The sequence below is a fragment of the Cebidichthys violaceus genome, unplaced genomic scaffold, assembly GCF_023349555.1.
Source record: "Cebidichthys violaceus isolate CVI_PGR_0920_01 unplaced genomic scaffold, fCebVio1.0.p SCAF_42, whole genome shotgun sequence".
In the NCBI taxonomy this organism is placed as follows: Eukaryota; Metazoa; Chordata; class Actinopteri; order Perciformes; family Stichaeidae; genus Cebidichthys; species Cebidichthys violaceus.
In genome coordinates this window covers 1,614,764-1,640,804 of record NW_027176617.1, presented here as the reverse complement: position 1 = coordinate 1,640,804, position 26,041 = coordinate 1,614,764, and the positions used below count along the sequence as shown (strand labels likewise).

The 26,041-nt window shown below is 41.4% G+C and overlaps 1 protein-coding gene across 1 annotated transcript; it reads left to right on the top strand.

Annotated features, from left to right (window-relative positions):
- The first annotated feature begins 442 nt into the window (after positions 1-442).
- On the top strand, positions 443-24,781 carry tinagl1 (tubulointerstitial nephritis antigen-like 1). Its single transcript, XM_068728490.1, has 12 exons — positions 443-574; positions 4,004-4,314; positions 6,305-6,371; positions 12,998-13,090; positions 13,207-13,321; positions 15,139-15,265; positions 15,697-15,847; positions 15,982-16,168; positions 17,621-17,666; positions 18,658-18,781; positions 21,430-21,475; positions 21,632-24,781. The coding sequence occupies exons 2-12, from the start codon at positions 4,011-4,013 to the stop codon at positions 21,797-21,799; spliced, it is 1,428 nt and encodes a 475-aa protein (XP_068584591.1). The 5' UTR covers positions 443-574; positions 4,004-4,010; the 3' UTR covers positions 21,800-24,781.
- The last annotated feature ends 1,260 nt before the right edge of the window (positions 24,782-26,041 follow it).

Genomic DNA, 26,041 nt, shown 5'->3' with positions numbered 1-26,041 from the left:
CCACTGTGTCCACCACAGAGGGACAAGTAGATTTGGCCCTGCAGGGAAAAGCAACAGATACAGTGGAGGGGAAACCACCCCTGCTGTTAGTGAATGTAGAAAGAATATAGAAGAAGAAACCTGAGGAAAGAGTAAATGTCGATGAGTGCAAACCATTTCACTTTCAGATTGGAGGTTCCACTCTGATAAAGAGAGGAAAGGCATGAAGAGATAGCAAAGGGAAAGTGTGTGTGTGTGTGTGTGTGTGTGTGTGTGTGTGTGTGTGTGTGTGTGTGAGAGAGAGAGAGAGAGAGAGAGAGAGAGAGAGAGAGAGAGAGTGCAGATTTGAGTTACTGAAGCAGGCACAGGGCAGAGAGTGAAGGGGGGTCAGGGGGGAGTGGTTAGTCTTTCTTACTGCCTGTATATAGAGAAGACAGAGCCAGACAGAGAAGATCCAGTGAGAGAGTGAGGGACAGAGACAAGAGAGACAGACTTTTTACCTCTCTACCTGTGGAGGACTTCCTGAGCAACACACCAGCAAACTTCTGCAGTTTTCTATCGGATTACCACGCCAGCATTTTTCTCTCAAATCAAGGTAGCAAAAGTTTTCTTCACTTTTCAAACAGCAGCCTTCTTAATACCAGACTCCAGGCAGGTGCAGGCTTAACATCACAGTACAGTTGATACTGATCCCATGTTACTTTAAATATCTTAACGAATTATGGGATCTTTTAAACTCTTTTGATATATATGTTTGCCTGACATTATTTCTTTTGAGATTAATTCCACTGTGCTTCATGTGGCCAAAAGCACTGAACTTAAGTCAAGTCTTTACTGTTACGATATATTTACCTTCTGGGTGTGGGATTGTAGGATACAATATTCAAGTTATTAATAGGTTCAAGAATACAAGTGGGAGACTGCGATTTATTTTAAAGAGGTTATTGAGTACAGTGAGTTTGTGGTGACTCCTCTTGTGTAATTCACAACGAGACTGTTAACACACAAAGACCAGTTATCACGTCACTCACCTGTTAAGGGTGCTGGCCTCATGAGACACCTGCACGGTATTATAAATGGTCTCTGTTCTCCTTGACCTGGTGGGTGTCTTAAAAATAGAGCTGGACAAATGATCGTCAAGGACTGTGTGAGAGGGAGCTAAAAAGGGCTTTTACGCAGATACACTGAGCCAAGATGCCTGAATTATCTGTTGGGTGGTGCAGTGATATCTCAAAGTTCAGCTGTGTGAAGGAAAGTGAAAGAGTGGGGTAATAGGATAAAGTATATCATTAAAGGTTTGGTGATTCTTTTCATGTACCTCGAGTAGCCATGCAGATAGTTTAGGTTTTTAGTTGTCCAGATGTTGATATATCTCTCCCAAATAATTCTTTCACTACAATGGTGGGATGAACGTATTTGAAAAAATGACATTACATTTCAAATGTTCAACATGCTGTTAAAAGCTTTTATAGAGACTATCATCTGTAGAAGAAGTGTCTGTGTTCACATAGAGGCCTGTGCGTTGCCAACACTAATCTGGACACTGTTTTTACAAAGAGGTGCCGCCCTTATGTTATATAATGTAGGTGAACTGACCTATTAATAAATAACTGTCTGGGTTTTTCACATTGTCGGAGATTCCTCACAGTGTTGCTCAGTTTACTAAGATCAAGCAGGTAAAAGTTGTGAACACGGTCCTGAAGCGGTGATGAAGGTCTAGCTGAGACTTGTGACAGTGCAGTTCTTCTCCTTCTACTGTTTGATGTGTGTATGCACTTTATGCATGTCTGTGTGTGTGGGTTGCCCTTTCTGTTCTGTCCTGTGGCTGCAGTGTTTGATCAGTAGCTTGGCTACAGCTGTCTGGAGCACTGATGGGCCATCTTCTAAACCTTGTTTCATAAGACAAAAATGAGCTGAGAAGATGGACCCACCAGTTTAAATCTCTCGCTTCAGATGAGATTACGGTCATTTAGCAGATGCTTTTATCCAAAGCGACTTACAATTCAGTATCTACACACCGTAGACGCAGCTACGGGAGCAATTATTATTATAATTATTTTTGGGGTTAAGTGTCTTGCTCAAGGACACATTGACATGAGACTAGTAGAGCAGGAGCCAGGGATCGAACCACCGACCCTCTGATTGAAAGGTGGCCCTGCTCTCCACTTAGCCACAGTCACCCCCAGATCTGTACCAAACACAATCAAATATACTTCCAGTTTGACCTAAAGGCCTCAGCAGCTTATTGAGCAGACTGGTGGGTGTTTTATTGCACTACTGCTCAGTCTGCCACAACAAAACACTTGTGTTAAGAGGAGACCTGGCCATCCCATGCTGCCATATGCCTGTGTGTGTGTGTGTGTGTGTGTGTGTGTGTGTGTGTGTGTGTGTGTGTGTATGTGTTTCGACTAAAGGGGCAGTCATGCAGAAAACAGGACAGCAAAGATCTTTTCCGGAGTCCTGCTTTATGTGTGTCCATTGTGCTCTGAGATCTGATTGGATAATTAATTATGCTATTTATGTAAGCAGCGTTCCAACCCTTTGTCTTTGTCCGGCCCCATATAGACTCACACATTCAGCAACCTGAGACCAATACACACACACACACGCATCCACACAATCAACCATACATATGGATGATTTTGTTTGACGTTTTGTTAAGTGTGAGAGTTGTGGATTGCTCGATCACACACACACACACACACACACACACACACACACACACACACACACACACACACACACACACACACACACACACACACACACACACTAACTCTGGTCATTGAAGGTGTTACATGTGTGTACACCCATGCTAGAAAATACTGTGTCATAGTGTGACAATTAAAACCATTAGAGGAACAGTATCACCTTCTTGCTTCAAAGTCACTGACAAAAAAAAATCACGGTCTGGTGACAAAAATGCTTGGATGTTCCTTTAATAGCAGTTTGTAAAATTATTGACGTGTTTAATTTCTTAAATCACTCAAAGTGTTGATTTTTTTTCTTGATTGTGTCCGCTAATACCAGAGTAACCAGCCAGAGCCCAAGTGTGATCATGTAGTTTCCCTCTACCTGCCCTGTTACTGTACCCCAGCATGGTTTTTAGATAACCGCTATTGTCTCTGAGGACCACTAATACTGGATGTGGGCTCTGTCTGTTCATTCAGACTGTTTCCTCAAGTGTGACAGATTAGTTTTGACAGCAGGACATTACTTTATTTCCGGGACTGAGATAGCATGTTAATCTGGGACAATGATGTCCCCTCCCTCACCCTGGTAACTGCACTGGCAGGTCCCTCATAGATAAAGTAAAACATTTAATTACAGGGTGATTGTAGTGCACCTGAATGTATGTGTCCCTGCAATGCAAACAGTGCTGCATTAGTGAAAATAATAACAGTTCAGGATTGACTGTTTTTATGCCAGCACACATTAGGAAAAATATAGTATAATGTGAGACTCACATTAAGGGCTGAGAATTATAAAAAAATGGTAGCTAAAGAACCTTTCACCTGAGACCTCAAGCGACCCCATCATACATCGTTCAACATGTTTAAAGACCTCATACATACTTGTTTTCCCTCACTTTCTTGCTGAGTGCATTTACATATTTAGCTGCTGTTTGTTTTGGTTGCTTGAAAGGAAAGTTGGAAAAATGAGCAGAGGATCTCCAAGGATCACGTGGGTTTCCTGCGAGGTCTGTTTAAATGCATCTTTTGTGTGTGTGTGTGCTACTAAGTGCATATGCATCAGTGTGTTTGTGAATTACACAGCGGGAGGTGGATAATGTGTTGGCAGCAGTCATACCCCAATTATGCTGCTCACAGTGCGACCTTTTCCCATTTCTTCCGGTGGAGTGTGAAGCATTTGTCTCTTGTGGGGAAAAGCAGGCCAACGTTCACAAACATTTTTTTGCTCCCTCATGTAAATGTCCATTGCTAGAATGGATTATAGAAGGGCATGTATTAAATCATGTTACCTTTACCTAACATCTAAAAATCTTCTATCTCTCCTTTCACAGATTTATCATGAAGCTCTTACTGTTGTCTGTAGCGGCGCTGCTCCTGGTGGTGGGAGCGAGCGCTACTGAAAGAATCCTGTCAAGAAGGACCAAGAGGGAGCTCGCCAGTCCGCTCCACGTCGGAGGCATCAGAGACCCGTTTGGCTCCTACTGCCAGAGGAGAGGAGGCTGCTGCCCCGGCAGAGACGACCTGTGCACGGTTCCCTACCTGGACACCATCTGCTACTGCGACCTGTTCTGCAACCGGACCATCGCTGATTGCTGCCCTGACTTCTGGGGACATTGTCTCGGCGTGGAGCCACCTTTCATAGGTAAGTAAAAGTGCACAAGCGAATGAGTTTGTGTGTGTATTGGTGAGTTTTATAGGTGTGTGAGGGCCTGTCGTAGTTAATTAAAGTCAGTCAGAGAGCAGCACAGAACCCCACTGACAGACTCTGTGCTGGATCACAGCGCAAAGCAGCAGGACACTTGAAATTACAATTACATACCTGCTTCCTTAAACTCACAAGAAAGTTACGTGCTGAAGATAAGGGACCATACCACAATTATTGGATACATAAATACCTTCTTTTTTATGTCTGTTCGGCCCATTTTTCATTAATAAATCTTAAAAGGTAAGGCTGAAATAAAGTATAAATATGGGATGAGAGAAAAATAAAAGACCCTCCCCTGCTCTCCAAAAAAGTCAGATTACCCTCCCTTCAGCAAAGATTGAAACCCTCTCGTGATAGTTTGTGTAGAAAAGTTCAGATTTAGCACATTTTACAGTCTATCTAACTGTTGAGTTGACCCTATTTTGACTCCCCACACAGTTATAACTCCATTCTCTTATTGCAGAGGTGTAAAATGTGCCTGCGACAGCAGAGGACTACCTGCAAACAGAGCAGGGAACAGTAGGCTTCTTATTAACCCAGACAGAGAGAGGGAGGAGGGGTGGATGGAGGGATGAATGGAGGTCAAGAGAAAGAATGTGGGGTATGCGGAGGGAGGGGGACACAGACAACGGGTGTGGGGCGGGAGACAGAAGGGTCGTTACAGGTATGTGTAACCTGGACGACAAGGTAGGGGTGTCACGGGGTGGGACACTAATGCATGTTTAAGGGTGCACACACACACACACACACACACACACACACACACACACACACACACACACACACACATATCTGACCACACAGCTACAAAAGCCTGAAGGAAGGCTATGGCGCTTCAAAAGGAAAGAGGTGACGTATTTGTCTCAGTCTTTGATTGTTTCTCTTATCGCTGCCCTGCAGTCACAGATTGTTCGGTTCCGTGACTCAATATTCAGTGCTTTGTTAAACTGGACTTTTCTCATTCACTCGTCTAAGTCAGTGTATAACATTCTAATATTTGCTTACAAAAAAAAATGCCTCTTTCATGCCATGTAACCTTTTACATGAAACCACTACTTTCAGTTCAACAGAAGTCCTCTATATAAAGTCCTTCTATGTCAATGAGTAACTTTTCACACACTTGAGCTCTGCAGTAACTGAGTTGTGACAGACTGGGTGAGACAGCTGTGAGGGGGATGATGGGTAACAGAGGGCCTCAGTCATAAATCACACAATCAGCTCTGGGCCTCACACCAGAGACAAGGAAACCTGCTCACACTGTAAATTCTCAGCCGGCTCATGCCGTAAATTCCATATGATAATTCACACTGACAGCACCTTCCACTGTAAATCAGTATGTAGATAAACCTCATTGTGAATATTTAGGCCAACTCCAGTTTAGTTTCACAAGCTGTAAGTAAGCATGGTTCAAACTTCAAATTCATTCCAAATGAAATGCTAAAGCTATGTTTGTTTGTGGTTTGTTTGTGACGATGCTGAGTAGACCATTGCAGCTCACAAATGTTAATGATTTTCTGGTGCTTAATCGGGGATGTAATGGTAGGCTTCTTCTGTGGCCCTTTTTCCTCGGTCTCACTAGAGGTGGTGAAGTAGAGCGTAAGCTGGTTAAAGCATGACGAAGGCCTGGGAAGCCTGGGAAGGCAGGAAAGAAGCTAACGCCACATTCCTACACTGGATTACTGGAGCTCAGAGCTCCTTAGAACTCACATATATTCTTTGTGTGTACACTCACACAAAGACATAAACACTCTGCACACACACCTTAGGAGTTAGTGATAGCCCTTTTTTTACTGTGATCACAAGTGAAGGAATTTGGTCAGTATGTTTGTATCGTATTAAGTGTGTGTGCTTTACATATAAGTGCATCTCTGTCTCCTATTTGTGTATTTGCTTATATATTAAGTTACCCCTCTTTGTCTCCTCTCAGGCACCTGTGAAAGAAATGGAAACAAGTTCTTTTCTGGGCAAACATACAAAGAGAACTGCAATTTATGGTATGTAACCCTGTCTTTCTTCCTCTTACTTCTCTTTCAACCTCTTAAATCCTGGGCTTTCCCTTAAATGTCCTTTTAAGTGGCTTAAAGCTTGAAAAACATGGTTCCCTTCACTTTATCTAAATGCTCTGTGTATACTTGTTCTAACACTTCACATGAACCATTGCATGCATATGCTGAGTGAAACATTGAAGCCCAAGATGCCAAGTTTTTATGGATGCACCATTGAAACAAATTGTAGATGTGTTGTTCCTCACATTTCTCCTGATTTCATGCTGACACAGTACTTTGTGTTCTTAAAACCTCTGGGATTTGTAGTTGGTGGGTTCACAAAATATGTTGGTACACTGCGTGGCATCATATTGAGTTTTTATATCCATATTTTTGGTTATATTGATCACATGATCTTCATATCTTTATACACACACACACACACACACACACACACACACACACACACACACACACACACACACACACACACACACTGACCCTGTCTACTTCCGCTTCCTCTAATGTGTGTCTTTGTCTGTAACAGGTCATTTTTTCAGGAATACAAACAGTAGGAAAAGCACAGGTGTAAAAAATAAAATGAATGATGACGGAATTCCATTTGGCTGCTTCAGTTTCAGGGTACTGGTATTGTGCATGCTGGCTCACTGTGATGGTTTACTGGGACACTTTAATAGAACGGAGCCATCGTTAATGTTAGTCATATTTTTCCTGCTATGACAAGTCAAAATGTCTGCTGTGAAAAAGGCCCATAGTTCAGTGTGAGAGTAATGAGATAGAAAAGGAAGAAAAACACACTTAAAGTTTGCTTTGTTTTAATAAACTATGGAGAACAATATTTAGTCTTGCTTTTAAACTTAAGAGTCCATGTATTGAACAGCTAATACTGATAAAGTCGGTTATTATTCATTCCAAAGCTTTCTCTGTTATGAGCTGTTGTGAAGAAAAGCTTGGTAGTTTGTGTCTGTAACAGGAGGAACAGTAGCTGCATAACTGAGGATAAATCAAAACAGGCCCCATGCTAATGTTTTCCATCTAGTAGCAATGTGTTTGTGAGTGCCAACTTCTCCAACAGTGTCGGTCATATCCCCCAGGCCTACTGAGTAACATGGTCGATTTAACCTTAATTGAAAGAGACTTTCTTTTGATCCCCTGAACTGTTCTTACTTTGATGTGGATACAAATCCACTCTCCTCTAATGCACAAAAGTGAGGCTGGATTTTGTACTACGAAGCTCATGTATTCTTGTTTTGACTCTTTGATTAGAGCTCCTTGGCAATCTTGTATTATGTTTCCAATTGGACAAATTTCCCAAACATCTCTTCACTTTACAACCTTGACATAAGCTTAAGCTATTCTGAAAACATTATTTTAGAGTAGCTCTCAGTGACAGCAAAGTGCATTTTTATCTCCATGGCCTTCTACACCCTGAGGACATCAGAGTCCATGTGGCTGTTGACATTTTTCTGCGTGATAATATTAACAGTCAAGGAGAGGTAAAGCAGATCTTGACCTAGAGGAAGGAGACGGAGGAAGTCAAGTGGGAGAAGGCAGGAAAAAGGGAAATTTAATTCCTCACCTGTCCTCCACTGTGGTTTCTCTCATCTGTGTCATTTGATGTTCCTCAAAGACCCTTTGTACGTGTGTGAACATGAACACCGATGTTGATTTAACATTCATTTGTACATATTTGTATTATATTTATCCTTATGCATCAAGAACACACTGTTTGTCATGACATGTCTTACCCAAACCCCGCTGACCCCGCTGATCTCCACTTAAAACCCTAGCAGCTGTTTGACTCCAAAAGCTGTACTGCGTCAATCTGGTAGGCCTGAAGTCTGACTTTTATCATTGCAGCTCAATTAGGTTTGGCTTAAAGGGTCTGATGGGTCCGTAGATAGGCCAGGATGGCAGTTGATAAATGGCAGGGCGAACGTTCTCCTTAAAGGAAATACTTGTGGAAGCTGCGTGTTAAAAATAACCTCCAGTGTCCTAGTTCACCAGAAAACATCTCCCTTTCACTGGCAAACAAAAGAGTCTTATGCACATACGCTCTCACACGTGCTTGTTAAGGCAATACACATGGATGCTTGAGAAATTGCACCACAGCTTTGGCGCGGAGGGACACACACACTCCCTTTTCCTACTCCTACTCTCTCCACTTATTAATTTCCCAAATGTGCGTCCTCCCACCTCTCAGAATCAGGGCTGCAGGGTGGAGGAGAGGGCTTCCGCTTTGAGTTGACAGGCAGCTCTCCCTCTTTTCCCTCCAAAGTCTCTCATTAGCAGTAATCAAGCTCCCGCTCACTGTTATCTAACCTCCTCCATATCTTCACTAACCACTGGCCAAACATCACTGATACAGTAAAGCTGCTCTTTGATCATCAGTATCGCAATCTGTAAAACTTTGTCTTTCAGCTTGAAATAACTCCTGGGCAGATTGTGTATGTGCTAGAAAGCATAGAAACACAACCGAAGTTAGCATGAAGTATTAAAGCAATGCTTATGTTGTGTGTGTGTGTGTGTGTGTGAAGATACAGCATGATATGTGTGGCAGTATTCTGTTGTGTTAATGGGATAAACCCAGCTGAGACCTTTTTCTTCCCTGAGCTATTTGCATCCTGATAACTCTTTATCTGCTACAAATGATCTGAAACGCAGCGCCTCCTGCTCACACAGCCCTGAAGGAGCAACTATCTCTGTTATGATTTGGCAGCAGCTCTGCTCTTTCAGTGTGTACTTCAGATTGGACAACAACTAATACCAGCTTGGATTTTCTAAATTGATGTCTAGTTTCTCAGATTAAGTAGATACGTCATATCTGAATGCAGAGCATGGTTCTGTTGTTTCTACTCATCTGGCAGGATTTGGCAAGACAATGCACCGCATGTCATCCAGGTGTGTGTATTTCTATGTATGTATGCACGTGTGTGTGTGTGTGTGTGTGTGTGTGTGTGTGTGTGTGTGTCTGTGTGTGTGTTTGTGTGTGTACGGTCCCAGAGGTGAAGATGGTGTCTTTCTCTAATAAAGGGCGTGACGGAGAATGTGAAATTTGGCCTTCCACTGACACTCTGTCCCCCTGTCTCCATGAGTCTGTCATTATGCCTGTCCCTGTGTGCATGTCCAGTACCATTACTGTGTGAATTTATTGTTGTTTTTGAGCTGCATGTATGTGTTCCTGCTGGAGAGAGAGGTGAAAGGTCACTGTCTCTTTCCTCCAGTCACAGCCATTAGACGGTTTAAACTCTGCCGCTGTGTGTGTGTGTGTGTGTGTGTGTGTGTGTGTGTGTGTGTGTGTGTGTGTGTGTGTGTGTGTGTGCGTGCGTGCGTGTATAAGTGTGTGTGGGTGTGTGCTTGAACACTGTTTTTGGTCATGTCTCAGAGACCCAGCAGGGAGGAGTGCAGTATGAGAGGTGATACACACTCTGTAGGTTCAGTGTGACTGAAGGGGAATTTGGCCTCTTCATCATTGTGTGTGTGTGTTTAATGATCCTCTTGGGCAGGTTCTCCTCCCTGTAAACATGATGTCTAAAATGTACAGTAGACTTTATGGTTGGAAGTCTATACACGCCTCTGTGGGAAACACCCCTCATTCTTTCTCTCTCGCTAATGCACACATTTATTATGTTATTCCTGAAACAGCAGCTGACCTTGCAGCTGTTTATTTTTGGTGGCTTAGTAACTTTATTTAACCAGGTAGTCTTAGAAAGAGGGACCTGGGAAAAATAATATTTACAGTTAGACAACCGAGAAACCAAGAAAACATCAATAAAGCTTTAAAATCTCCAAATCTCCAAAGAGTAATGAAAGAATCTCGCTTGTTTGCATTTCATTTAAATGCTGCATATTACCTAAATCTAGTCGAGTCAGGATTAATGTGTCATAAGTGGACCAACTTTGAGATACAGAGAGCAATGGAATTTTGCATTACTGATAAAGCGTGCTGTGATGGACTTATAATATTTTGATATTTTAGGAAATTATCCAGTCAGTTATCTTAGGTTAGCATAAAACCAAAAACTAAATCCTGATTATCGAAACAAGATATTTTGTGTTAATTATTGAGCTCTAGAGATGCTGGTAGGCAGATTGTGTTACCTTTGGACCAATCCAGACTAGTTGTTTCCCCCAGTCTTTATGCTAAGCTAAGCCAAGCTAACTAGCTGTTGGCTGTAGCTTCATTTATTTATTGTATAGGCAGAAAGTGTGTTTCCCAAAATATTAAGCTTTATTAATTATATAACTAGTTCATATTTGTTATTAATAGACAATTCATTATGAAACAGCATGACATTGAAGAATATCTACTGAATACATTTAGACATAAAAGTTGACCCACCAATAGTTTTATGATTTAGAAAAGTTGTGTGTAAATCACTGCATTATCTCTGTAATTATTCTTTAATATTCTATTCCATCCTGGTTGGAAAATATAAAGTTTATAAAGGACAGGCCTCCGTTGTCTTGTTGTGTCTAGACCAGGGGTCGGCAACCTTTACTATCCAAAGAGCCATTTTCCACCAAATTTCGTCTGGAGCCACAAAAGCTATTCGATATTACAGCTTATAAAGTTTTAAATATAGTTATATTATACATACAACAACTATAGTTTGTTGTATTTATGAAAATATAGGACAAGAATAAAGACAATTCTTGACATTCTATTGCTATTTTACCTGTTATAACAATATCAAACTCTTATGAAGAGGAGAGTTTGCTGCAGCAGTTGAGAAATCACTCTTTTTCGCTCATCTCCAGCGTGATACTTTTCAGCAAATGTTGTGTGCTTGTTCTGGAATTGTCTTTCTACATTAAATTTGTTGCACATATCAAGCATACAGGTAAGCCAGCATCATTGGCAGTGAAAGCAAATGAATATGTCCACGCAGAATTAAACTCACTATTTTCCTCGATGACTTTTCTTTTTTGGGATTCATCCATTGATAGTTTACCGAGAGCGGGGGTCTGCAAATCATGATTAGCCACCTGCAGGGAAAGGCGCTTGACAGCGACGTAATAAGATGTCACATTTTAGTTGACAAGATATTAAAAAATATATATTTTCAGTGACACAGTAGATGTAGACACCCACATTCGCTACTTGATTGGTTCTTAGCAGTCACGACGTGTCCTTCCCTGATTCGTCACACCCCTATCACGTGACCCTTACCCGGAAATTCACAAACAACACCATTGGTTATCTATGACTACCGGGTTAATTTAACATGGACAACTGATTACAGGCGTTGCTGACCTTGTTGTCTTTACTAGCAGCTGTTGTCCAGTTAAAGTCTGCATTTCTGCGGAGGAAGCTGCTGTTATTGTAGCGATTAGTGAGGGGCGTTATCAGACCTACGGAGCGGCTGTCTGAAGTCACGTAGCGGCTTTGAGCAACCAGTCTACTTCCTGTTTACACCGGCCCCACCCGCATGCCCAGTGTACATGAATAGTCAAGTGATATTCGTTTTCAGGCGTTGTAGTCTGGACGGAGACTACAACGAAAACGATGCTGAAACGCCGTGTGGATGGAAATCGTTTTTGTTTGTTAAAACTTTCTATTTATTTTTATTAGTCTGGATGCAGACTCAGGGAGCCGCAACAGAGGGGCTGAAGACCCACATGCGGCTCCGGAGCCGCGGGTTGCCGACCCCTGATCTAGACAGATGCTTTTAGGAACCATATGTGATGGAATCTCCTGTAGATTATTGTAGTTTCAAACAATTAATCAGCAAGTTTAGGGAACTCTTGTGTGAAATTGTACATTTAGCTGCAGCAAATCATTGACTTTGAAGTATCAGTGGAAGGTTAACTGAAGTGCATGGTGAGTGAGTAATCTCTCTGTCTGGTACAATTTTAAAGTACTCTTACTTTACTTTAATGAAGCATTTCCATTTTATACTTCACAGCATTTTGGAGGGAAATAATTTTTTTACTCCACTACATTTATTTTATATGATAAATTTAGATTATTTTTGCCGATAAAACTTTGAATGCAGGAATTTGACTTTGAATAGTCCTTTTATTTAAGTAAGGAAGGATCTTGATACTTTCACTGCTAGTCTGGCTATGCACGCACGCACGCATGCACGCACACACAGACACACACACACACACACACACACACACACACACACACACACAAACACACACTTCTTCACAGTGAGTCATCAGAAAGTACACATTGGAAGTTATTTTTGAGCATCCCCAAAGTCAACATTGTCGTCATCATTAATATCCTGCTTCTATCTCTTCTGTTATCTTCTTGACTTTTCTTTTGCTTCCTTCTGACCAAAAATGGATCCTCGTTCTGCAGCCTTAAAAGGCTGAATGTTTCCTTTAACCTCTCCCTCTGTTTCTCACTCCCTCGCCTGTTCTTTTTCCATTTTTTCCAGTTACTGACATTCTTCTCTCAATTAACTTCTTATTTGGGAATTCCACTGAGCCCTTGAATATTTGTCTATGTCTTAGATAGTCCTTCTATTTTAGCGGTTGACCTCACTGGCTTTAGCATAAATATGAAAATTATAACTTGTGTAATTGCAGCCGCTAATGCCTTTTAATGGTCTCAACTCTTTGTCCCTAATGTCTGTCTGTCTGTCTGTCCTCTGCAGTACATGTGGGACCACAGGACGATGGGAGTGTGAGCAGAACGCCTGTCTGATGGAGCCGGATGTTATCCACGCCATTAACAGAGGCAACTATGGGTAAAAAAACAAACACGACTTGCATTACCACGCGTACTTGATGACATGATATTCTACAAAAAGATCTTTACCACACATGGTGACAAACACATTCTCTTCCTGGTTTGTGCTTTCAGATGGAAGGCAGCCAACTACAGTCAGCTCTATGGCATGACTCTAGACGAGGGCATCCGCTACCGCCTGGGCACACAGAGACCCTCCAGGACTATTATGAACATGAATGAGATGCAGGTACAGGACAGTACTCATACCTACAATTTAATTCTGGGGTTGATAGGACAAAGAAAGAAATACAGGGTCAATTTTCCGAAGGCACAGACACAAAGTTCAGTGTTGAGACTCATATTCTGAAGCAAGTCATAAAAACCTTGCCATCCTCACTGTTTTGTAGCTGATCTTTAACCTCTGACCTTGCTTTTAAAAGGTGCCATGAGAAAATTTTCATACAGGGATTTGAAGAATATCGTGTTACTTGTTACTGGGTGTAACCTCTTAAGTCCAGGGTTTCCCCTTAAAATTCCACTTTAAAAAGTATTTTCACTTAAGCACCTTAAAGTCCCATACGTCCCATATTATGTATTTGTTGTTCCCACTGAAGCTGTATGACGTCATATTTGTGAATTGTTACAGTTTTGTTGTGGCCTGTCACTTCTTTAAAGCCTCCTGCATACTTCCTGTGAGTGATATTGTGATATTATTGTGATATGCAGATTTGAAACCTATTACAACAAAGGAGTGCTGATCAAAACGTTTCTCGCTTAATTATGGTGGCTTGTTGGTATGCGATGGCGACTCTGGCTGGAACCTCAGCCCACTCTGATCCGCTCAGTCTTTGTTTATATTTCACCCAGACAGATTACATAAGACGGAACCAAAACATCAGATGGAAAAGATGGAGTCAGTCTGCACCCCCCCACCTCCATCCATCCATCCATCTATCCCCACTCCCCCTGTTTACCTCTCCCAGCATTCCAAGACTACTTCCACCCTAAAAACCTTACAACTCCCCCTCCTTCCGCTGTCAGCGTGTCCCTACCTGTGCCAGGAACCAGATCAGAGACTTGCAGCCCATTCATAAATCTCTCTGTCCCACTGTCCTTTCATGTCTGTATGTAGACTCTTGTGTAAGGGATGGAAAATTATGAATTCATGAATTACTTAATTTAATTCATGTATTTAGACGTATTCTTGCTGGCCATTTCGACGCTTTTATCAAACCTTTATGTCAGGTGTTTCAGGTGTCTGTCTTTTGGACCTTGACCTTCCATAACTACAAGTCTCAGACCAGCATCGCATTCTTTAGTTATGCATCAGGTGGCAGTTTGTACTTTGAATACCTTGCTATTAATCGGAGGAATGCTGCACAGGAGCCAGAGAGAGAGAGAGAGAGAGAGAGAGAGAGAGAGAGAGAGAGAGAGAGAGATGTACTTAAGAGAGCGTCCAACCTCGAGTGGAGACTAATAGATTGAGTATGTTTGGTATGTGAGAAGCATCTGCCAGTGAACATGCGCTATCAGGAAGATATTTGCACTCCATCATCCTAATTAGGATTTATCATCACAGTGACATTGGTGCCTCCATGAAAGAGTTGATTCAATGTAACCAAACGGCCTCGTACTTTCATGGAGAGGACCGGGATCAAAGTTCCTGTCTATTCTACAGAGATTGACACTGGGCCAAATGGCCCTAAGTGCTTGTGAATAAGTCCCTTCTACTGGAGGGTTGATTAGCAGACTTATGTAATCTGCCCGGGTTCCAAAGTTGTCATACAAAGCCGTCCACAAGTACTAGTAGTAATTGCAGCTGTTAGTTTGTGGGCAAATAATTACATTGTAAGTCCCAGTGCTGCAACTCTGTGTTGGTGGTTTGAACCACTATTTCCTCAATTTTGCTCTCAATCCTGGTTAAAACATTGTGGTCTGCCACTTATGGTAACAATTGTTTTCACTGAGAAACATTAATGTTTCCTGAATGAGGCTTGTTCTGTGAGAGTGTAGCGGTGATTAAGCTCTATTGACTTGACTTGACTCATTTTTCCTCTCTGTCAGATGAACATGGATCCTGAGAGTGATGGTCTGCCACTCTACTTCAACTCAGCAGAGAAGTGGCCAGGAAAGATTCATGAACCGCTGGACCAGGGCAATTGTGCTGCATCCTGGGCTTTCTCAACTGCAGGTAGAATACATGAAAAAAATGCAGGGAAATATGGGATATCATTATAAGACGTAAAGGAAGGGCAGAAAATAGAACAAAAACTTGTGAAAGCGTCACAACCTTTGACATGTTTGACAGGTGAGGTGATATTGGTTCAAAAAGACAAAAAAAATACCCAAACACTGATGTCTAGTTCCCAATACTTTTATCTTAAATGGACATGACAATGTGCTGACCACAAAAAGTCTTCCTCAATTTTATGTTTGAAATATATCGCCTTTCTTTGCAGATATTTGTTTTCCATTATTTATGATTGCTTAAACTTCCTGAAGACACAAATTGTTACATTTATACATTGAAAGAAATCCTACATATTTTACAACACATTTTTCAGTGTTTTAATAAAAAAAACAAAAAAAACATTTTGTAATAAAGCCTGTCCTTTTCACTAGCTGTGGCATCAGACAGAATCTCCATCCAGTCAATGGGTCACATGACTCCTCAGCTGTCCCCACAAAATCTTATTTCCTGTGACACGCGCAATCAAGGAGGGTGTGATGGGGGTCGCATCGATGGAGCCTGGTGGTACCTCCGGCGTAGAGGGTAAAGACTTCATTTTATTTAATCTTCAGTAGAAAACAAGAAAGCAAAGCAACATACAATACCTTTTGCCGATTACTTGGTAACAACCTGCTAAAGATTAGGCACATCTTACCATCTCTCCTCTTCCCTCACAGAGTGGTGACAGAAAACTGTTATCCATACCGACCCCCACAGCAAACACCAGTGGAGGTGGGCCGCTGTATGATGCAGAGTCGCTCCGTCGGCCGGGGGAAGAGGCAGGCCACACAGCGCTGCCCCAACACACACAACTACCAAAACGACATCTACCAGTCCACACCGCCCTACAGGCTCTCATCCAATGTAAGCACTGCACAAACACAAAACATGCATGCATAAACAGGTATTCCCTGTACACCTTTCCTTCATCAGTTCCAACACCCGACCAGCACATGTTCCCAATACTACAGTAAACATGCAGCTTTAATGAGCTCACTGTACATTTTTGGGAAATCCTCGTGCTACAGTAGACTATAATCTCTCCCACGTGTTTATTAAAGTATGTGTTTTCGCACTCTTTCCTTGTGCATGCTTGACTCCTTCGTGAATGAACATGGGAATGTACAGGATTAAGTGGTCGACAGCGCTGAATCAATTAAGGGCAAAGAGTTGTACTTTTACCTGCATGTTCGCCACTGTCATTGTCCAGGATGTTGAATTCAGGATTTGGAAGGTTGATTGAAATATAATACAGACTTTAATCAGTTCTTATTGTAGTTAGATTCAGATAGATTCAGATATAATGTACTGGATGTACACTGGATATACAGGCCAGTGAGTGAATTAAACCAATTTGCAGACTATCATCATCCATAATCATTATCTACAAAAGATCAAGATTCAAAAGTGTATCTAGAATTAGATTTCCGTGTTTACCTTCTAATATCAATGTCATCTATTCATGCTCAGCTACAATAGTGAGTTGAATAAACCAGAGTCAGTCGATATGAGAGCAAAGTTTTGAGTGACTGATCAGAATCAGAATAAGGTTTGTTGCCAAGTAGGTTATTCACATGCAGGGACTTTGTTTTGGTGTTTAATAACCATAATAAGAGGAAATTAAATTACAGGCAAAGTACTGCAAGAGTAAAACATATATTTATAGAATAGAAAAATTGCAAATGAAAATATTAAAAACATACTAAAAATACTATAGGAATTATAGTATATTGGTATTTTCTATAGAATGAGAAATAAATAGGTGAATAATTAAACTATGAGCTCTACTTGGTTGATATTTAAAGGCACAATTACAAATTGCTGTGATAAAAGTGTAATGTTTATTTTACAATTTTAAAAGCTGGCTGATCTAAATTAATAATGTTCTTCTAGTAATGTATTCATGTAGAAAGCACCTCTGGCCTCACTTTTTAGCACAAAGTATCATGTAACATTCACTGAAACTGTTTCCAGAAGCCGTCTCTGCATGCAGCTCCCTGCATCTCCTCCAATTCAAAGTTGACCACTGAGCTGCAGCCGACATGTGGTTTTATCAGCCAGCATCCATCATTGCTAAATGACGGCTAATGTCTCTCGAAATCATTACAGCCTGTTGTTTCTGTCTCCCGATGGCCTGTGAAGTCAATAAGCCAGGCATTAAGGCCAGGGGGCCGTGCTGGACTCAATCTTGTTATCTGACTTTTAACATCCAGGGGGTTGTTTTCATCCTATCCATTTCACTAACATGCAATAATCTTGTCCTGTCCTTCTCTCTCTCCTCTGCCTATAAATTCTTCCTTCTATCGTCTCTCTCAGGAAAAGGAGATCATGAAGGAGATTATGGATAATGGCCCTGTGCAAGGTAAGGCAAAGTTAATATTTTAGTGTCAACATTTGCTCCCAAGTGAGTGTTATTCAAAAAAACGAAACAATAATATACTCCCAAGGGACACATAAATTCAAACACAGCCTCATGTTAGGTATCCGACCTGGGATGAGGTCATGTTTGACCCTGTCATCGTGATGGTTTTGTCCTATGTTTCAACTTTGACTCCCAGTCACCTGGTCAGAAATAATGGGCCTTCATGTCAGTGTGGTTGAAGTGACCTTCCTTTACTAACACGACTCACTGTCTGGTGCCCATCTGGACCATTGTCAAGTACACTTGAATAGAGGAGTCACATGTAGGTAGGTGTGTGTGTGTGTGTGTGTGTGTGTGTGTGTGTGTGTGTGTGTGTCTGTGTGATTCTCTTTGACACAAAGGCCTAGATCTGTGTTTGTGTCTGTGTACTCATGCATTGTGCGAGTTGTTTATAAATGAGGAGTCCACACACTGTTCTCAGCTACAGACCATTGGATTTAGTGCATGTGTCCCTCCAAAAGAGTGAATTTCTCCACTCTACATCCAGAGAGTTTTTTCTATTGAGCTAGAATAAGAAAATTAAATGAGGTTCAGCTGTGCAGCTCACACACTCTCTCACACACACACACACAAACACACACACACACACACACACACACACACACACACACACACACACACACACACACACACACTCACACTCACACTCACACTCACACTCACTCACACACTGCTGCCCTGTCTGATGTCTGGGTGTGTGTGACTCAGGGGGGGAATTGGAATTTGTTTGGTGAAATTAGGTAATTGCTTAGAGATTAATTGTTGTTTGAATAAGATGTTGATCTTTCCCTTCAATAATGGGTTGAAGCAGCCTAAATAGTCATATTGCCTGTGTGTGTGTGTGTGTGTGTGTGTGTGTGTGTGTGTGTGTGTGTGTGTGTGTGTGTGTTTTATCCACCAACTAATTTTCTCTGCTCGTTTGTTCTTGCAGCTATTATGGAGGTCCATGAGGACTTCTTTGTCTATAAGAATGGGATCTATAAGCACACTGATGTCAGCTTCACCAAACCTCCACAATACCGCAAACACGGCACACACTCAATCAGGATCACTGGGTAAGTTACCAGTATACAGTGCAAAACATTGTTTGTTTCATTTGCCCTCTTGATTCAACTCCCCATGTGTCTGGTTTCACTGTTGCTACATGCTCAACTGATGCCATTTCATCAGAAACAAAGCTTCACCTGCATGTGTGTTTGCACACAGCTGAGAGTGTACAACAAGCTTCCCTCTTGGAGACACACCTTGGCTCCACTCCTCAGTCTGCCCCAGACGAGCCCCCCCCCATCCTGCTCCTCTATCTAGTAACTACGGTGACCACAAATATGTAGGCGGGTAGACAGCAGACACACCTGGATTACCTGCCCCCACCCATCTGTCTCTCGTTATTCCCCTGTCCTCCTGGCTCTCCTGCCGCATCTCTGTGGTGTCTCCAACATCACTCCTCAGCTGACCATCTGAGTCACTGACCGTCCTGCTTCCTCTCTTTCTCTCCTCTCCACATCCAATCCAAAACACTCTTGTTATCATGTAGACTGTCCACAGACAGACAGGTAGTAGTGCACTTCTCTTTTTATCTGTGGTTTGGAGAGCAGTGGGTGGTTTTGACCCGTGAGTCATCCAGCTGGTTTTAAATTGTGTCTGTCGAGACAACGATATGTTGCTGCTCACTAGTTTCACTTTCCAAATTACAAAAATGAGCAGCTACCTCGTAATGGGGGTCTAATGGTGGCTGAGGAATGTGTGTTTGTGAGCAGTTGACTGTACCACAGAGTCTGAACTTGTCCACGAACATTAGTTTCTACAGACATGGCATCTCAGCTACGATAAAAACAGCCTCTGCTTTTATCTGCTTGGCCATTGGTGAAGACAAAATACAACCCATTTACAAGCAGCTTTTCATGTGCGTGTCTTGCATGTGCACATCATGTAAAGATATATCATATGGCATGTAAAGGTATGTGTATGATAAACACTCCAACCTGTACTTAGTTTGTTTGTTCTACATACTTCACAAGCATGCAATGTTCTGAAATGTCCTCCTGGAAAACTGTGGATGCCCATGTTTCACAACACTCATGTCTGGCTCATACTCTGTGGACTGTAATTGCATCTCTACAGCATGTCAATAAACTGTGGAGGTATGCATTGTGTGAAATGATGCTGCGGATGAGGATGTGGATTCCCACCTTTCCTGAATGCCTCCTGCTCTTTGGCTCCTTCTACTGACGCTGTGATTCCTCACCACTCACTTGGTCAGTGGATGTGGATGTAGCAGCGACACGGGTTTAGGGACGGAATGAGGGCGGGCAGAACATAGTGTTTTGAGCTCCAACCTGCCAGCTACAGGCATCAGTGTGTTTTCATAGGCCAAATCCCATAGCGGTGCGTTCCTTTAAGCCCAGGGCCTGGGAAAGTTTGTGGAAAGAGCATTGAGGTCCACTGTGGTGGAAAGGGCATTGTCTGGGCCGCTGATCCTGACTGCACCGGACAGAGAGAGGGGATCAATCCTCGGAGAAGAGGTCAGAGGTGGTTTAGGGGCGTTGGGGAAGGGCGGGGCACATGGGCACAGCGGTATGCCCATCATTGTCCCAGCATGAGCAAGTGAGCTGATTGGAGGCCAGATAAGTGATCAGCAGTGGTCCGATTCTGTCTGGCTCTGTCCATACCAATAAATATGCAGGCAGGCATGCATGTGGGATCACACAAACACACATATAGTTGTGAATATGCCCTTAGTCACAAGCACAAATCCCATCTTTCCAATCTGGTTCAGATTGTAGTTTGCATCTTTGTTAACAAAGCCGTTTTTAATGTGTCTGCGTTTGGTCAATGTGACTTCTGACTCGAATCAGGGAAACACTGTGTACATAAATACACTCACTGATAGAAGGTTGGCACCATCTGCCTGTGTTGTGGTGGCAGGCTACTGAGTTTGTAGAGCCAGAGGCCAGCCACTCTATTTCCCAGCAATCCTTTCCCTTATGAAAGATAACAAGTGATTGGTCTCTTGGGAAACGAAAGGCCTGGAGTGCAAAAACAGGATGGGAATTTGCTTTAGGAGAATGTTTTGATCATGAGGAGCAGCAACGCCGGCGTATAAAAGTTGGCAATGGCTAAGCTAAGAGCAAAGTGCAAGGCATGATGGGAATGTATGGGCCTTTCGCCAAAGTTTCCTGAGAACAATGCTGCCAGCAAGGAAGAAGGTTAAAGATAGGCCTTGAAGTTCAGATTCACATATGTATATTTGGGCATTTTTATGTTGTTGGTGTTGTTGTCTGTGACGGGACTGAGGCGGTGTTCATGTCCTCGTAACCTTCCCTCTCCTTCCTGTTTCATATCCGGTGGAAGGAAAAGGGGATTCCGTGTTCTTTGGCTTGGAATGATGTAGGAGTGCAACTTGACGGTGTCCAGGCATAAATACTGTTTTCAGGATGTTGTTAACAAGATGAAATATTTTTTCCCCCCCTTTTGAATGTATACCTCTTCCTGCTTTTCTTCATCAATAATGCCAAGCGTGTTCTAGGTTAACACATTCCTGAGAAGTGTTTACAGCTGACATGATTGTTGGGCAGCATCCATACTTTAAAATTAGAATTTCAACTCTGACACAGCTGATTTTTTATCTGTATTTAAGTTGTTTTACAGTTTTTTTTTACTCTAATGCATTTTGAGTAACCATCCTCTCTGCTTTGTGCACCAGGTGGGGAGAGGAGAGAAACTTTGATGGGACATCAAAAAAATATTGGGTAAGTCATTGTGCAAAATATACCCATGCCCAAATGAGCCTTTAATTGGCTCAAATATGTTGTTCTTTCTAATGTAAAATAGATTTTAAAGGGACTGTTTACCTTTGAATCTATTTTATCCGTACTAAATTTGACGATTTGACGTTTTTTTTTCAGATTGCTGCCAACTCCTGGGGAAAGAACTGGGGAGAGAACGGCTACTTCCGTATCGCTCGTGGGGACAATGAGTGTGAGATTGAAACATTTGTTATTGGTGTGTGGGGCAGAATCACGATGGAGGACATGCACAGCCATCATCACCACCATCGTCGCCGGCACATTTAGAGACACGATGTTAAAACCCTTACAGAGAGTTTTTAGTCCCACCTATTGATGTTTTTCACCCCCAGAGAAGAACCACACCAAGAGTCTCAGAACTTCAGCACATCCCCTTACGCATCAAGCTGGCTGGGACAGCCTCAAAATCAACCCCAGAGCCCCTTAACCCTCTCATTTTATACCTTACTTCACTCTGGGGATCCATACAACCCCTCTCCTCATCCATCTTTCCCCTGTTTAAGAGAACAACCTTCCCCACTCTTCCTGTAACTCAAGGTTTATGGCACCAAAACAACAAAGAAACTCAACTAAGCTGAAGCTCTTTTGCGTCGCCTTACACTTAGGCACCTCAGGTACCTACTGATCCAAAGACCACACTACCCAGAATCCTCAACGTAATATCTGGTGAGACATGTCAAAGTTGGGTGATGACAAAAGCAGAAGCTCACTCTGATCCGTTTATTCTTCTTTGCGCTTCTTTGTCAACCTGAAACTTTGGTCTTTTCAAAATCTATAATCTAGACAGACCCAATTTCAGAGGGACAGTTTGAAAAAGAGGATATCTGAGACGCAGATAATCAAACATAAGACCATGTCAGAGAAACACACCCAGTCGAACTGTGTAACATGATAATATATCATAGATGACCTTAGTGCCATTTACTTACTGTCAGTTATACCGAGTTCACAGCACGGCTAATTCCCTCAGTTTTAGAGAGGACACTTAAATGGAGTTAGTAGCTGTAGAGTTTCTCACACATTCCAGTAAAAATGTAGAATCTGACACTAGAAACAGTAGAAGATTTGATGTGGAGTATAACGATTTCAAAAACTCGGATTTGGGATTTTAAGAGGTTTTACAGTGCCACCGGCCATGACCAACACCACTGGACATTTTAAAGCAATTCAATAATGAATTCAATTAAATCTTAGCCCTTGAGATTAGATAAGATTAAACATGTATCATTTGGCTGTAAGTAAAATAAATAATTTAAGTCACATTTGATAAGAAAAGTCACCACTGACAATGAACATATACATAAAAGCCATGCTGCCATTCTTGACACCACAATCCCATTTAAAAGATGAATCCCTGATGCGTTAAGAGGTTAAAAAGATTGTAATTCCTTAAAACAACTGTTGTTTTGACCACTGCAAAAGAAAGTGTTAGTGTATAGTAGTCCTAATTAGCTCCGTTCTATGTACACTGTTACAATTTGAGCATAAGAAAGTTATTTTTTTGTTGCAGTTATGTTGTGAAGTTTTATTTTACTACTTGTTTTACGATGTACTGTATGTATTAACTTTCTTTACGCACTCATCACTCAGTCGCTTTTCTTCTTGAGCTTCTACATAGTTGTAACTGTTTGACCACAGCGAGGAGGATGAGGTGTTGGGGGTGGGGGGGATACTGCTGCTAACGTCCGGTTTGTGCTTCGGTATTTGACTGCAGAGTCTGTAGTTTGATTCTTTTCATATGTAATAAACATGTAAAGCCACTTCTAACGCAGAAACACTTCAAGTCACACAGGTTTCATGTGAGCTGTTTGGCTTTATGTTCTCGTTTTCATTTTTAGTGTTTGTATGAAAACTTAACACCTTCCAACTTATCAGCCGTGTGCCTTTCTTTGCTACACTGCTTTGTGACATCTTAATTTCAGGCTAGTTGAGAAATTTTCAGATCTTTCTGGAGCACATCCTCACTTGAAAAGGAAAGAATGGTATATTATTACCACTTACCTTACATCCTGGTGTGCTTTAGCTGTAACTTCAAAAGGCTTTTCCATTTCTATATCATCACGTCTTGTGATCTTTAAGGTCCTTCTATCATCTTCTTCAGGCATGGATAAGCAGAAAGGCATAAAAGCCAAGAGAAATGTCTGGATGGACAGGCAATGTGCAATGTGGTGGATAGATAAGCAGTTCATTGCATGTTTTCTCATGCAAAGAACTGAATCTTTGCTTTTATTCTGAAGTGAGCAAGGGCAGTGGAAAATGAAGAGCAGCCCATCAACATGAGATGCACAACAGGTTTACAATAAAGACGAGAAGGACAATTTGAAACTGAACTCTTTGGCCTGAAGAGTGATTATGTCAATCTTCTGTCAGCAGAAAGAAGGAGATTCTTCTTTTCTATATTTTTCTATATCTGTGGGCATGTTGCTATAGCTCCTTTGCAAGAGAGAAAAATATGGACAAAACTCACGTTGTTAGATTGGTTTGCATCACTGTTTTGCAATCCTCATTGAAAGTACAGAGATTAGTCCTGTTCGTTTCATTACAATTTATTTCCACCAGTTGGGTAACCTTTAATATTTATTTATTGAAGATATTCCATGGCCTCTTTAAGAGCAGCACCAACATTGGATAAGTGAGTTCTGTACTTGGTGTGTATCAGTGGACTGAGAGAAGTTACTGTTTTCGGTATTGGAATCATTTAGTTTCCATTGAGTAGATGCATTTGATTATCGGTGTCCATTTATTTAGCTTACAGTGTGTTGCATTAACGGTCATTCAGGTTTATTGTTAGCTTGCACCTAAATGATGATACTGAATATATAGAAGAGTGCTTACAAAAACTCTTCTCAAGTAAATGTGCACGAACATGCGTTACATTATGATTATATATTTTTCAGATGGGACCAATAATAACTATATCATTAAAGCTCAAATCTATTCCAAAGCTACTTTTCTTACTTTCAGCAACAGTTTTCTCCAACACAACCTCTCTCCTCATAAAAACAACAACCCAGGAGCTGCAGCAGACATCCACTCAGAAGTTGTGTATTTTATGTATAATGAACCACTCCATATTCACTGATGTGAAGGCTTTATTTATGACAAGATGTGTAAATTATATACTGTACTTTTATTCTTTGTTTTCCTGTGCAATGTTTTATTATCTCTCTGTCTCTTGTTTTGTGTGCACTAAATGCAATACCACATTAGTATTCACTTGTGCGGCACAATAAAGTCTTTCCAAAACCACATGGTCTCATTGTGAACTTGGACTTGTTTGTGTTGCATCATTGAAGTATTTAAACAAGGTGATGTGATCAGGGAGAATGCCTTGTATAGTCTGCGTGTATGTAGGTTGGATGGTTGAGAAGGTGTATGATTTTTAGGAACATTAGGGATCTGTGAGCCACAATGAGAGGGACTGGGTGCAGGGAGTTCAGGGGGGAAGCTCCATGGGACGAAGCCGGGTGGGATGAGGACAGTTTTTTTAGGATCCTGCTGTATCAGCAGACTCGCCCATCAGTGAGAGCAATAACTCTGACCATCAGTCAGTGAAAGACAAGGCCAAAGATATGCTTCATAAATATAAGAATAAATAAATAAAAAATAATGATTATCAAAATAAATAAATAATAAAATATGAATTAAGTACATAAATATATATATATATTTTTTTCATGACATGGCTAGAAGAATCCCCCGAAACATAAAAAAAATATATTTGTTTAATTTGGATGTGTTTAAGTTAGCGAACTCTGTCTCAAAAGCCTAGAAAAGAAGGACTATTGACTTAGTGTTTACTCTCATTCCTCCAGTAAATGTTTGTGTCTGGGATTTATGACCTTAGACAATGAGGAAGATCTGATTGTGAAAGGTGTTAGAGTTGTTTTTCAAGATTCACTGGCTTTTTATTTTGTAGATTGAAAATGTATGCGCAGCACTCAGGATCTGGCTTCAATGACTTTGTGATGTCTTGTATGACAATGCTGGCTTTGTGTAGTTGTACAGTATGAATTACTATGACTACAATAATGCACAGACACACTAACAGGCACGTGACAACTGCAACTGTCTCTTGTCTCTGTGCTTGTGTATACATTTTTGATTCAAAGGAAAAACCCATTTTGTGTGTGCTTTTTCCTCTCAGCTCAATTTCATAGAAGATCATAACAAAATGAAGATTGATTGTAAAAATAAATTATTAAACTCTATAAAAAGAATGCAATCTTCACTCAGAACACAGTTTTTCAATAAGACAATCCCCACATTTTCTTCCTTGTTTTGGTATGTAAGTGTGTTTAGCATGTCTGACCCTTATAAACACCTGGGTGAACATCTGCATCAGAGAGGGACAGTGTTCTAACCTGGGGAGAGGACACCCTCCTGTTTGAAGTGAGATAAATTGCAGGTCTGTAAAATTAGCCCTATTAAGCAAACGGTCACATATATCAGCAGGTTCTGTCAGTGAAAACTACCAGGTGTTATCACTGACTCCATGTTCAACACTTT

Excerpts from the sequence above, each read along its gene's own strand:
- tinagl1 (XM_068728490.1), top strand. The coding sequence starts at position 4,011 with ATGAAGCTCTTACTGTTGTCTGTAGCGGCGCTGCTCCTGGTGGTGGGA. Across the intron at positions 13,322-15,138 it reads TGAACATGAATGAGATGCAG|ATGAACATGGATCCTGAGAG; the intron begins GTACAGGACAGT and ends CCTCTCTGTCAG. Across the intron at positions 18,782-21,429 it reads CACTCAATCAGGATCACTGG|GTGGGGAGAGGAGAGAAACT; the intron begins GTAAGTTACCAG and ends TTTGTGCACCAG.